Raw genomic sequence first — 12416 nt, forward strand, 5'->3', positions numbered from 1 at the left:
ACTTCCGCTCCAGCGGCCAAACGAAGAAGCTCCACCGTCTCACTATGCCTTCTCTGTTTCTGTAACGCGAACCTGTCCGGTACCGTGGCATCACAGCCGGAAGGCGGCTGCCCACCTGTCGGTATGTCGATGTCTACGCTGCAAAAGGTGACCCTCGCGACGTGCCTCGTGCTGTGCGTCGCGCTCCTGCTTCCCAAGATGCTTTTATCCAGGGGGAGGAAGGATGCTGCCGAGCGGCCAGAAGGTGCGTCGCCATTTGGGTCTTCTTCACCTTTAAACCGCCCCCGTTTCTAATTTGGTGGTGTTTCAGGTAGCGGATAGGACTCTTAATACCATCATCCTCAGAGGCTTCAGATGGAATGCGGCGCTTTTAACGTAGATAAATATTTCCAAGGCGATTCTATTACAGTTGTTCTTGTAGTTTCACTTTCCTCCCTACAGGTGGCGCCAAAGCGCCGACATAGTCACAAATTAAATGCCCCCAACCACAAACCACAAATGAGATGTTTCCAACCACAACTCTGTATGTTTTATTTATGTATTTGTTTTATGTAAAGGTAAGTTATCATTAAATAGGAAAATAAAAATGCCCATTAACTACTAATATCAGAAGAGAGCTAAAAGAAATCAAACTGAACGAAGCGCTTTAGCAGCAGGAACTACTAAGAGGATATGATTGCTCCTAAAGCTGCAGAAGATTATTTTATGAAGTAGTTTTCAGCAGTAAGTATGGTCGCAATCAGTAGATGAACGATAACACAAAAAAAACCCTTTATGGCATTTACGCTGTGGTTAGTGGTTGGGTGAAGCCATTTCTGATCAAGCAGTTGTGGTGATTCTATTGTTTTATCTTAATGACATCAGGAGCTTGCTAAATGACCCTGATGAAAGGTTTTACATAACCTTGAACTTATACACACCAGCTGATACGTGATGTGGTCCGTTCTCTCTGAAATACCGCAGGAAAACTTGGATTCATCAGCCTGGAAGCTGCTCAGGCTCAGATTGGTTAGCAGCTAATTAATTAATTAACCTTTGACCTACTTGTAAATTTTACTGTTACAATTGATTTGCCGCTTTTTTTTTTTAATTTGTTCATAATTGCTTAATTATGAACATAATTATTTGATTTAATTAATTAAGACGCCAATGCAGAATGAAACTATTGCTTCTATCATACAGTGGAAAGGTGGAGGAACAGCGTCTGCTAAAATAAAACAAGGACCCCCTTGTTATTTGAGGCAGATTCCTTGCAATGTTTCAGCAAAAACAAACAAACAAACAAACAAACAAACAGGCTTCGGTAATTTGGTTCTGGTACTGTTTCTGATGCGGTTTGGGTCGAACAACTCCTGCTCTTTAGTTATCGTCAACGCCTTCTCTGCAGGCTCAGGCCATTTCCCTCCCATGATGCATCGGCAGTCGGCTCCAGAGGGCCGCAGCCAGAGGGCGGCTGCATCCGGATTCTCCAGGGCCCACAACTCGGAGGCCATAGCCAGGGCTAAAGGAGCGGGCACAGGGGCCGGAACTGGAGGCAAATCCAATCTGGCGGGACAGATCATCCCTGTGTACGGCTTCGGGATCTTGCTGTACATCCTCTACATTTTATTTAAGGTAACACCATGCCAGCTGCACATATGGCTCTGAGAGAGGATGTTAGTAGAGCCGCCCCATCCGTTTAGGAATAAGAGTCGAACCGTAGCGATAGGGTGGGAATCATTGGGATTGCTGGATAATCCTGCTTTCATTTCGTGTTTTAGATCACCTCCAAAGGGAACAACAAGCCATCGGCGAGAAGGTGTCCTCCACATCGCTCTGAGAACATGAAGAGGAAGATCAGTGAGTTTCGCTTCTATTTAGCAACGCACGCTCCGAATAGATCTCGTGATATTTCGGCTATCACGCAAACAAGTCGCGCGGACGACACAGGGAATTTTCGCCCAGCTCGTTTCCACACGTCGTCAAACAGGAGGAGCGTCCATCCTCGTACCGGTTACTCTGGTCAGTTCAACTGATTCACTCCTGATCACGCCCGTCCACGGGGATAACATGTAAATCACTCGCTCCATTCGCCTCGATCGTGTTCGCTGTGAACGTATCCTACAGGAAACAATCTCCTGTAATTCCTGCACCTGTTGCTTGGTTTTAAAACACTACACAGGCGTGTTTTAAGTTAACAACTGTGGTGCACTCATCAAGGTTCAGCATATGTTTACTTTGTGAGGGGTATGGAGGGTGTGCTTTATTTCTTACCTTTTTCCATTTTCGCTTCATCTTTGTTTTATAGATAAAGGCACAGTGGTTTAAGAGCACATCTTGTGACTTGCTGAGATGCCTTTAGCCACAATGACCGTGCAGTGGTTGTTTTACGTCTCCCTTTATCCGTCCCTAACGTCGTAGCGCAGGAATCCTGACCTGATTTGATCCATGCTTCAGCCGGTTAGACACATCACCTCCCGTTAGTGAACAAAGGAGTTGATGGTGGACTAGAGGAGCTGAAAAAAACAAGCCCAAATCATCACCGCTCCACCACTGTGCTGGACAGCAGGGATGAGGGGTCTGTGCTGACGTGCTGCGTTTGTTCCCTATGCAGCGTGTCAGTTGGGTTGAAATTGAACACCCAGCGTACTAACTGGGGCCTGCTGGTGAGATAAAGCTCCTGGATTGGTTTCGGTTTCTACGTGCACTGCACAGTCCTACCCAGGTGTTGGGAACTTAGCCTGAGAAACAACTTCTCCGAGTCTGAACGTCGTCTGAACCTGTCTTCTCCATTCCCTCAGCTGACTTCGAGCTCGCCCAGCTGCAGGAGAAGCTCAGGGAGACGGAGCTGGTGATGGAGAACATCGTTTCCAGCGCCCACCACAGCCCTGACAGGTGACCCTCCTGCCGAGAAGCTATCGGCACCCGCAGTCATTTACCTGTCAGCAGGGCCGGATTATCCATAAGGGCCAGTGGGCCAGTGCCCAGGGGCACCAACCATGGGGGGGCACCACATGACACATGCTTTAAAAATATATTTTTCATAAATTGTTATATTATTTACTTGAAATTGTTGAAAGACCATGCATTATTCGTTTTGTGAACACTGATGTCACAATAATAATAAATGATAAATAAATCAAGATTTTTTTTATTTCAACATTTTAAAATGAGATATTTGAATATTGCTCACTGCACATATGCCTACATGTAGTTGTGTAAGTTAGTAAATAGTAAATTACATTACAGAAATCCCCTTGATTATGTCTGATGTTTTTGACCGGAGGACAGCACGGGTAAGGGGGGGGGTGGGGGGGGGGGTTTGAGTTGTAGTGCCCAGGGGCACCACATTGTCTTAATACGGGCCTGCCCATTCGCTTGTTTTGACAACTTCTTAGTGTCAGGCAGCCTTGGCTACCTTTCCACGCTGTCTTGATTCTTGTCGGACTCGCTTTCGATGTAGAACCAGCTAAAAAAAAACTGCAACTTGTGCGTGCAGGGTGACGGGGGTGACGGCGGACCAGGAGGAGAGTCTTCTGCAGCAGCTGTCGGAGATAACCCGGGTGATGCAGGAGGGGGAGCTGGTGGAGGGGCTCCTCCCGGAGAAGAGGGCCCAGCGAGTCTGGGACGGTGAGTGAACGTTGCACACACGACGGTGGTTTCTGAGCCCGGCGCTCACACAGGACTCCAGCGAGCAAATGACTCGGGGAATCTGTTTGGACTCTTTCCAGATTATCCAGAGGAACCTCACCCAGGTTGGGACGGCACCCAGTGCAGTTGTCGGCACAGCCCAAAAGGAGCAGCCGATGCAGAGAGGACAGGAGAACCTCCGGACGACCAGATGCAAAACTTCCCTGGTGATTTAATAGGTGCAGGCGATGCTGGTGAAACCGTGCCGGGACTTGGTGGTAAGGAGGCCGAGGAAGGGGCAAACGAGGAGGAGGTGGAGCATCGGTACAACGTGGAAGGTGGTCGGTTCGATCTGGGCTTCCCCGAGGAGCACCTGGCCGGAGTCCTCAAGGAGCTGGAGCTCACGCTGAAGGTGACGTCCATGTTGGAGCGGGAGAAAGTGGAGGAGCTCGCCCGGCCAGCGGAGACGGAAGCGTCCGGCAGCTCAGTCAGACGGAGGAACAAGAGAAGGAGGGCCAAGAAGGCCACACCCTGACCCCGCAGTCCTGCTCAGAAACTGTAGCATGGGCTCGCTCTACGAGGCTGACTCCTTCCACTCCTGCTCTCATCAGACGGGCAGCAGCATGAGCGCTGGTGGTAGCATGGGAAACTTATCACCAGCCGTGGCAACCTTTACCTGAACTGTGAAACAGAACCTCTGCCACCCGGGCACAGTTCTACTTTAAACTTTAGTATCTTAAACTGTTTAATAAGCTAATTTCATACTGGAACGCCGACTGTAACTCATCCAGCTGTTTATGGGATCTACTATTTCAGACAAATGTTTACATCCAGCCGTCACTGGCATGGGTGTCATATTAAACGCAGGACTGGACGATAATTCAATATCAATATGTATCGATAAATGTATATCGATGATAGAAAAAAAAAAGGTAAATAAAAAGTTCAATAGAAGAACAGTTTTTCTTCCTTTTACATTCTAGTCGTGTAGATTATTATTACAGTCATTACTTCCTCCCAACCAATCACAACACAGACCCAGGAACCAAGCTCCACCCCCTTCAGAGTTCAGAGAGCATGTGTTCTTTTTTTCTGTTTTAAAAACTTGCAGTTTTGGTAAAAAGTTATTTTAATAAAGGGTTGAGTTTACAATTCAGTGTTTGTGTGTTTTGTATCTAAAAACCGGTCGCTAAGCAACAGCATAAAATGACCAGGTCTGCATATAATTTGTTGATAATTATTGATATCGATCAATATGATCCAGGACTAATTAAACGTGATCCAGGCCTAATTAAACGTGGGCTTTTAATGATTTATTTGATATGTTCTGTTCACAGAGCAAACTGATCATAGATCTAGTGACTCTCTAGGGGGCTTAAAACCCACCCGTGGGCCTGATCTGCATACTACACACAACTGTGGAGGTTTTTCCTAAGGCTTCAATTTATTCTAATCAACACACTGCACACATTCTACAGACGATCCAACTATATACAAACACCCACACTAAGATTAGGCTACATGACCCTTAAGCAAGCTGAACCCTCTACAACACGCTTTTGGAGCCATCAGTGAGGTCCAGGCTGGATGTTGGCAGTGAGGCAGCTTTATAGCTTCTAAGCTCAGTTGAGGTGTGCTGGATGTTCATCTTGGCTAAAGTAAAATAAGTTGGAGGTGATCCGATAAAAAAATAAAAAAAATAAATTGCATCTACATTGACACTACCCCCGCCACTTTTGAATACACTTCCTGTTCCTGTGACCAAATAACTCAACTTTGTCCCATGTGAGCATAAAACCTTTCTCTAAACGGTATTATGTTTGCAGCGTCCACTGGTGTATAATCAATCTATTGTGAAGAAAGCACATCTGATCTAAAAACCAATAAAAGCCAAAATTAATTTGACATTCATGCTGATGAAGAGTTTAAATAACCTTATAGCAAATGTTAAATATGATGCTTCATGAATAGATCAGTCAGTTTGACAGCTCGGGCAGAAATCCCTTGGTCTGCCACATTTAACCTGGCAAATCCTATTTAGCTTAAACCGCAGAAAAGCCGTTATTTCAATAAAAGCCGTGGAGAGGGTTACCAAACAAATCAGATTCAAACGACACATTGTGCAGTTACATATTCCTGCAAAAAGTGCTGACGTTGCTGCATGTTTCAGGTTTGGTTCTGGCTTTCTGTCTCAGGTGTGACCCGCCTCTCTGACGCCTGCAGGCAGGGACCACCCCCCCGCCCAGAGAGACCACCTGCCACCGCTTCGTAGTTCAAGCGTGTCGTTCTAACAACGGTTTCAGACTTCATGGAGATTTTTGCGCACAGACTTACAGAAGTGAATTCTTTTTTTCTCAACATTTATGAAACAGCGTCGTCTAACATTCAAACGGTTCCTTTAGCAGTAAACTTTTTCCAAAGCTGCTGTCGGAAAAGGACGAAAATTGTTAGGAATATTCTGAAAAACAAAAGTTTCTGGTTCCTCATTCCTTTCATGAAAGACTCACATTTCAATGGATTTCACTTCTATTTAGACTTCAGACCTATACCATGTACTGAAAGCCGATTATTAAAATAAAAAAAAAGAAGAAGAGCAAAAGCACAACTCAAAAAAGGATGTTTATTACTATAATGGTATATTTCCCCCATACAAAAGAAACGTTACATGGGTAGATGTAGGCAAAGACTAATTTGAATGAACAGTTTTGTGAGTGGCACATCACGACAGCCGTCTCCTCTACAGATTTCCTCTGATTTGCAGTAAGCGCCGGGGTGGTCTGCCCCCTCAGTGCTCCATTGGCTCAACGGACACCTCTCCGGCCGCAGGCTCCTCTGCAGGCTGGGCAACCTGCACACAAACCTTGGTCTTAGTCTTCCAGTTGGTACAGAAGGTGCGGCGACGTCAAACGGGGAGAAGATCTCCAACTTAAAACTGATACTAATACCTTTCTCTGCGGCCTCTCCTCCAGCCCCTCCAGGAACGGAGCGACGTCGTCGTCGTCGTAAATGGTGAACTCCATTTCCTTTCCCACGATGCCGATGGAAACGTTCTGCAACGACAGGGACGCGGTCCTGAGAGGTTGCCTGAACACAGAGGAGCCGGCGCCTCCGTGCGAACAGAACTAAAGAGGACGGAGCGACGTTGCGGTACCTTGGTGGTGAGGTCCTGCTCGCTGGGCAGCGTTTCTCTGAGAGCGCGGAGGCCATGCTGAACCAGCTCGTTCAGAGTACCTGTTCACAGACACGGTTCCCTGCTGAGTGGTGCAAAAAAAAACACAAGGGGCTTTCTACTGAGATAGAAAAAGAGGAACGTCTTACAGTCTTGGAACTTGTCCATGCACCTCTCCAGGTAGGTACGTGCGGACTGGGAGCGCGCTCCGATCGACATGGCTTTGCAGTCAAAGTAGTTTGCTGATGGGCAGGTCTGGAAGATGTGAGGCCCCATGTCCTGTGTGACGCCGGAAACCGGCAAAAGCAATTGGTCAGCACCGACGCCCTTCTGGTTAACGCCGGAACGACTGAAACCTGGCGTTAAACCGCTGAGTCGGCATAAGCAAAACGAACTTACATCGTAGCCAGCGATGAGGAGTCCGACACCGTAGGGCCGTCTTCCGTACCGCTGTGTGGGAATTTGGGTTTCTGGGGTTTCGGTCAAGGATCGCTACCGCTGCACTGCCTTGTGACTGCCATTCAATTTTCTCACATCACAACCCCACAACTAGATTAAGGTGCTCCTCCTCTATGTTCAGGCGATGGTGTGAACAGTGTTGGCAGGCATTTAAAACTCGAATCGCAAAATCTCTCATTTAGGCTTTAAAATTCTTCAATACATCCCAACCTCTCACTCTAGGACTTAAAATACTTTTAGCTAGGCCTTAAATTTGGTCGTTGGTTCATTCATTGATTTTTCTAGAAATGAGCCTGCAGCCTTCGCTTGTTCTGTGTGAAGCACGCTTTGACCAAACTACCAGATGCAGGGCCCGAAAGGCCCACCGCAGGAGTTCACTGACAGACTCTGACCTGCTGCTGCCAACCAAGCGAGCTTATATAGAGTGTAAGCCTGAAAGCAGGGATTTTAATAGTTGGCCAAATCCTACCACATTACCCATTAAAACACAGAAAGCCTGTATCCCTTTACTTGTCCCAACACTGACCCTAAACATGCTGAACTTCCAAAGTAGAAAGGATACTGCTGCCAACGAGAGAGACAAGACGTGAAATTGGAAGAGGTCTGTCGAAGACGAACCTTGAGTCCAAACACTCCTGACGCATAAAGTTACTGCAAGAGAGAAGGTGACAGTGTTAATCTCCTTTTAGCCATAAACACAAAAGCAGGCTTTAGTGTGCAGCTCTAACAACGTCTTCTATCATGGAGGAGACCATTTCCTACCAGAGCAGCCTGGCGTCGGCGGTCAGGCCAGCGATGGAGATGCCAATGTGGTTGTCGACATGAAGGATCTTCTTCTGGTGGGCAGCCAGCTCAGACTGGGCTCTCTGCAGGGCGGAAATACAAAAATCAAGCAGTGTAACGTTGATTATGTGATCATAGCAAATCTGAAGTTGGTTCATACGACAGTCGGACACACGTTTGCTGGTTTTGGGGAGGGTAGGGATGTTTTCCCCAAAAGAAATGACACAGGCAACAAAGAGAATAACTTCAGATTTAATATTAATGAGGACTGAGGCCTGCGTTTTATCCCACAAAGAACTAAGTCATACTGGGTGGTTTCCCAACAAACTAAAAAGCCAGACGCATGTGGATGAAAGCTTTAATGACCACCGTAGTTATATTTGTGAGGCTGAGTAGTCATCATCCAGTAATGAGTGATTACTGCACTATAACAACCACAGATTTGTCCCTTTAATACACCACAGCCCTACAAATATAAAGGAAACACCAGCAGGGTACCCATGCTTATTATGTAAGCATGTTTAACAAACTGAAATGTTACTGCACTGATTTTTTTAATGCTACCTTTATTTATGCAGAGGTGACATAAATGAGACGAATGGTGTCATTCTCAATGTAACACTTTATATTTAAAAATTAGATGTAGGGTCAGAGGGAAGACAATCCCTGCGTGTGTGTGTGTTGGTTCCAAGAGTCAACACGTCGCAAAGAAACGCTTAAAGATATGATTACTGGTCAGAAAAAAAAAAAATATTATGTGAAAGAGGAACAGTGATGCGTCTGGTTCCACTCTAAGCAAGATCAGCTCATCTTTTAATACCATAATTTGCACCTTTTTCAAAAACATTTTAGTTAAACTGTAATAGGACAAAGAGCCGTAAGATGTTTGTACACGAGAATGAATTGAGACACGCGGTTCAATTAACCAAGTTGGAAAGCAGTGAATCTTCCCTTGATCAACTCCAGGTCAAATAATAAAAAAAAAAATTAATCAGACTTTCCTTCTTCACCATTTACGAAACGCATCAAAACTAAGAATTCCCATTATTTTCTGCCAGTAAACGTATCAACTAGCAGTACCTGCTGACAAGCAGATAAAGGTTTCGATCTGACAGATAAACAGGGAAAGTGTTTCATCCAAACTACTACTACCTCTGATCAAAAAACAAACAAAAACAAATTTAAAAAAAGCACAACTTTTCCCTAAACCTTCTTATTAATCAGCAGTTCGGACCTCAGAGAGAACTGCCAATCAGCACATGTCAGGAAAAACCTGATTGGTGTCCGCATCATGACCCAAAATCTCTCTGTATACCAAGGTACCTTCAGCGCAACGAGGACAGCGTGTGTCCTGGATTTCAGTCCTACAGTGGCAGAGCCTTGCTTCACCGCTTCCATGGCGTATTCGATCTGATGGATGCGACCCTGGGAACACAAGAGCAGCGAAGATCAGCTGCTGCGAACAGAGCAGGCTGCTGCACCCTGCAGAGCTGCACTCACCTGAGGGCTCCATACTGTCACGTCGTTGTCGTACTGGTTGCGGAACTAGAGACAAAAAAACAAGGCACAAGTGAAAAGAGAGACTAAAGAAACATTTTTGATGGGCGCAGAACTCACGTAATTGTCTTGCATCATCGCAAACTACTTGGCGATTTTTCTTTTTAAACCTCCCAAGCTAAACGCAACACCGCGGGTTCTGCTCCCGTCTCAGGTCTGGACCTTTCTAGTTGTGGGGTTTCCGATGACCGAAAGCTCTGAATAATTGATCGACCCCACATTTGAGCTCAGCCTTTAAAGGATGACCTCCCCGGAAAAGAGGCAAAGCCTGCGCCGTTTACCAGCCTGGTGCAGCTTCAGCTGACTTTAACTTTGGACTAAAACACAAACGTTACGTTGACCTAAATATTTGTCCCAGCGAGTTTGGTTTCACAAATTGGTTAGACAAAAATAAAAAATAAATAAAATATAATAACCCACGGGTTATTTTATCAAAGAGAAGGGGAGGCGAGGCAAAGCGAAAGTAAAGGCACGACGCTTCCACCGCTCAGTGTAGTGATGCTAACTCTGTCTGCTGTAGCTAACTTCAGCTAGCACCTCGGCGCTAGCCTGCTGCCAAATCCTTACCCACGCAAATAATACCCAGTCTTCTCGGCTTTTTATTAGGTGAATCAACGGGACGTGTTATTGAGTGTGTCAGAGTGGGGTATAAACAATTGCTGCATATTCCCCTGAGTGGGCTTAACATGCTAACAGTTACAGAAGCTGTTTTGCTTACTCACAGTGCAGACACAACTTAGCAGGCTAGCGCTAGCATAGCGTGATTAAACAACACCCCCCCCCGATCGGAAATAACGAGAAACAACGATTAACCAAATGTTTTCTTTTTAATGTACGCATCGCAAAATATATAACTGATAAGGCGGCATTCAGTTTCATTCAAACTTACCATCTCTGCTCTGATTACTGTCCGAGTTCCTGCGCAGGCTGTGCCGCTGTGATCCTCGATTGTTCTTCCTGGATGCGATGACAGGGGAGAGCAGCAGAACGCCGAGTTCAAGTCAGCGATCGACCCAGCCTTCTTTAGGGAAGTGATTTAAATGACTATGCTATTTAGATTTTAATACCAGTGAAAGAAACATTATTATTATTATTATTATTATTATTATTATTATTATTATTATTATTATTATTATTATTATGTAAACAAGTTTAACCCTAAACAGAATACTCTATATGTACTTAACTGTTTTTACTTTTTACTATTTCTCATTCAATATTATTTATAACAATATAAATTATAATAAATCAAATAACTGTAACAGTCAACAGAATACTCTATATGTACTTAACTTTTTTTTTTTTTTTTTTTTTTTTTTTTACTTTTTACTCTTTCTCATTCAAAGTACTTTTTTACAAAGTGGTACTTTGGTGAGAACTTTTGTTGTTAAGATGAAACAAAAACTGAACTTTAATAAATGGTGAAAACTAAATTTGAAAGAAGTCTAACTCACTGCCTGCTTCTTGTTTTAATGTGAGCCTTTGATTGTATGTGAGTAATTTATGAGGTATAACTACCGAAACCTTCAAATGTTCTCTTCCCTGAAGGTGTTTTTATTGAAAAAATTTTTTTTTTGTGACAGATCAACACATAATAATGAATGATTGGGATTTAGGACTCTTTTTAAAAGGTTAATTATTTGAAAATGTGCAGAATGGGCAGTGTCACGTAGCAGGAAGCTGTCCTTCAGCAGAGACAATATGACGCTAACTTAATCCTTTTAAGAAACTGTGGCAAGGCACAAAAATATTTTTAAAGAAACAAATTCCTCAGATCTCTCTGATGCTGACCTTTTGCAAAGAAGAAGCAACAGCGGTAGTGACTCAAACAATCTGCTTCAGTAATTGACTCAGATGTGCTGAATGGAAATCCACCCCATGCTTTTCAGATTTTTAAATTGTAAAAAGGATGTGAATAGTTCATTTAAGCCTTGTACTCTGCTTAAAATTTGTACAATATTTTTGTTGGTCTATTACATAAAATATAAAATATATAAAGGTGTAGGATTAGTTCAGAAAGGCACTGTGAGGATGACAGTGGGGTGTTTCCATGTTTCTCAGTTAACAGTTGGATTTTCAACATTTTATCTCAGTCATAGTTTCTAAATAAATTCTGAGTAATTCCTTTGTATCACAAAACCCTGTTTTTAATATAATATAATATAATATAATATAATATAATATAATATAATATAATATAATATAATATAATATAATACAATGTAATATAATATAATATAATATAATATAATATAATATAATATAATATAATATAATATAATATAATCCATCCATCCATTTTCTAACACGTCTATCTCTTGTGGGGTCGTGAGGGGTGCTGGTGCCTATCTCCAGCTCTCAATGGGCAAGAGGCGGGGTACACTCTGGACAGGTCACCAGTCTATCGCAGATATAATATAATAATATAATAAATTCCTTTATTGTCCCACAATGGGGGAAATTCGGGCGTGACAGTGACAAAGACACAGACAGCTACACACAGCTTGCAGAAGTGAAAAAAAAACAAGCTAATCTAAAGTTGGTTCTAAAGTACCAGAGTGGGAGTTTGATCTGCTTTATTTCTGTACAGTTGTTTTAAAAAATAACTGTTTTTTGAAATATCAGTGAATGTGACTGCAGATTTATTAATGCACAAAATTAAAACATAGTTATGACTCCACATTAAGTCCTCTAGTAAATGGGACCAAAACAAGTCTCCTCATCAGCAGTGTTGTGTTTTAACACTAGGTGGCAGCAGCGAATTAGAAGACATCGCTGCATACTTTCACTACTTAGGGGACGATGTTGCGGAAAATGAGTCACTAACCGTATTCTCTGA

General features: G+C 43.7%; 2 protein-coding genes across 2 annotated transcripts; one reads left to right on the plus strand and one right to left on the minus strand.

Moving 5' to 3' along the window:
• On the plus strand, positions 1-4545 carry ric3b (RIC3 acetylcholine receptor chaperone b). Its single transcript, XM_012862438.3, has 6 exons — positions 1-244; positions 1388-1614; positions 1761-1839; positions 2781-2874; positions 3479-3609; positions 3711-4545. The coding sequence occupies exons 1-6, from the start codon at positions 124-126 to the stop codon at positions 4142-4144; spliced, it is 1086 nt and encodes a 361-aa protein (XP_012717892.2). The 5' UTR covers positions 1-123; the 3' UTR covers positions 4145-4545.
• A 1664-nt stretch (positions 4546-6209) lies between these two features.
• On the minus strand, positions 6210-10605 carry psma1 (proteasome 20S subunit alpha 1). The gene is made up of 10 exons (XM_012862518.3): positions 10467-10605; positions 9521-9565; positions 9344-9445; positions 8000-8103; positions 7800-7888; positions 7178-7248; positions 6928-7057; positions 6761-6840; positions 6555-6659; positions 6210-6457 (listed from the first exon to the last, which is right to left on the minus strand). Exons 1-10 carry the CDS (start codon positions 10467-10469, stop codon positions 6395-6397), a joined length of 792 nt encoding a protein of 263 aa, XP_012717972.1. The 5' UTR covers positions 10470-10605; the 3' UTR covers positions 6210-6394.
• Between the last annotated feature and the right edge of the window lie 1811 nt (positions 10606-12416).

Source organism: Fundulus heteroclitus, chromosome 2 (genome assembly GCF_011125445.2).
Source record: "Fundulus heteroclitus isolate FHET01 chromosome 2, MU-UCD_Fhet_4.1, whole genome shotgun sequence".
Lineage (NCBI taxonomy): Eukaryota > Metazoa > Chordata > Actinopteri > Cyprinodontiformes > Fundulidae > Fundulus > Fundulus heteroclitus.

Excerpts from the sequence above, each read along its gene's own strand:
- ric3b (XM_012862438.3), top strand. The coding sequence starts at position 124 with ATGTCGATGTCTACGCTGCAAAAGGTGACCCTCGCGACGTGCCTCGTG. Across the intron at positions 1,840-2,780 it reads GAACATGAAGAGGAAGATCA|CTGACTTCGAGCTCGCCCAG; the intron begins GTGAGTTTCGCT and ends CCATTCCCTCAG. Across the intron at positions 2,875-3,478 it reads GCCCACCACAGCCCTGACAG|GGTGACGGGGGTGACGGCGG; the intron begins GTGACCCTCCTG and ends TTGTGCGTGCAG.
- psma1 (XM_012862518.3), bottom strand. Across the intron at positions 9,446-9,520 it reads TGACAGTATGGAGCCCTCAG|GGTCGCATCCATCAGATCGA; the intron begins GTGAGTGCAGCT and ends TTGTGTTCCCAG. Across the intron at positions 7,249-7,799 it reads TGTCTCTCTCGTTGGCAGCA|AAACCCAAATTCCCACACAG; the intron begins GTATCCTTTCTA and ends CCGAAACCCCAG.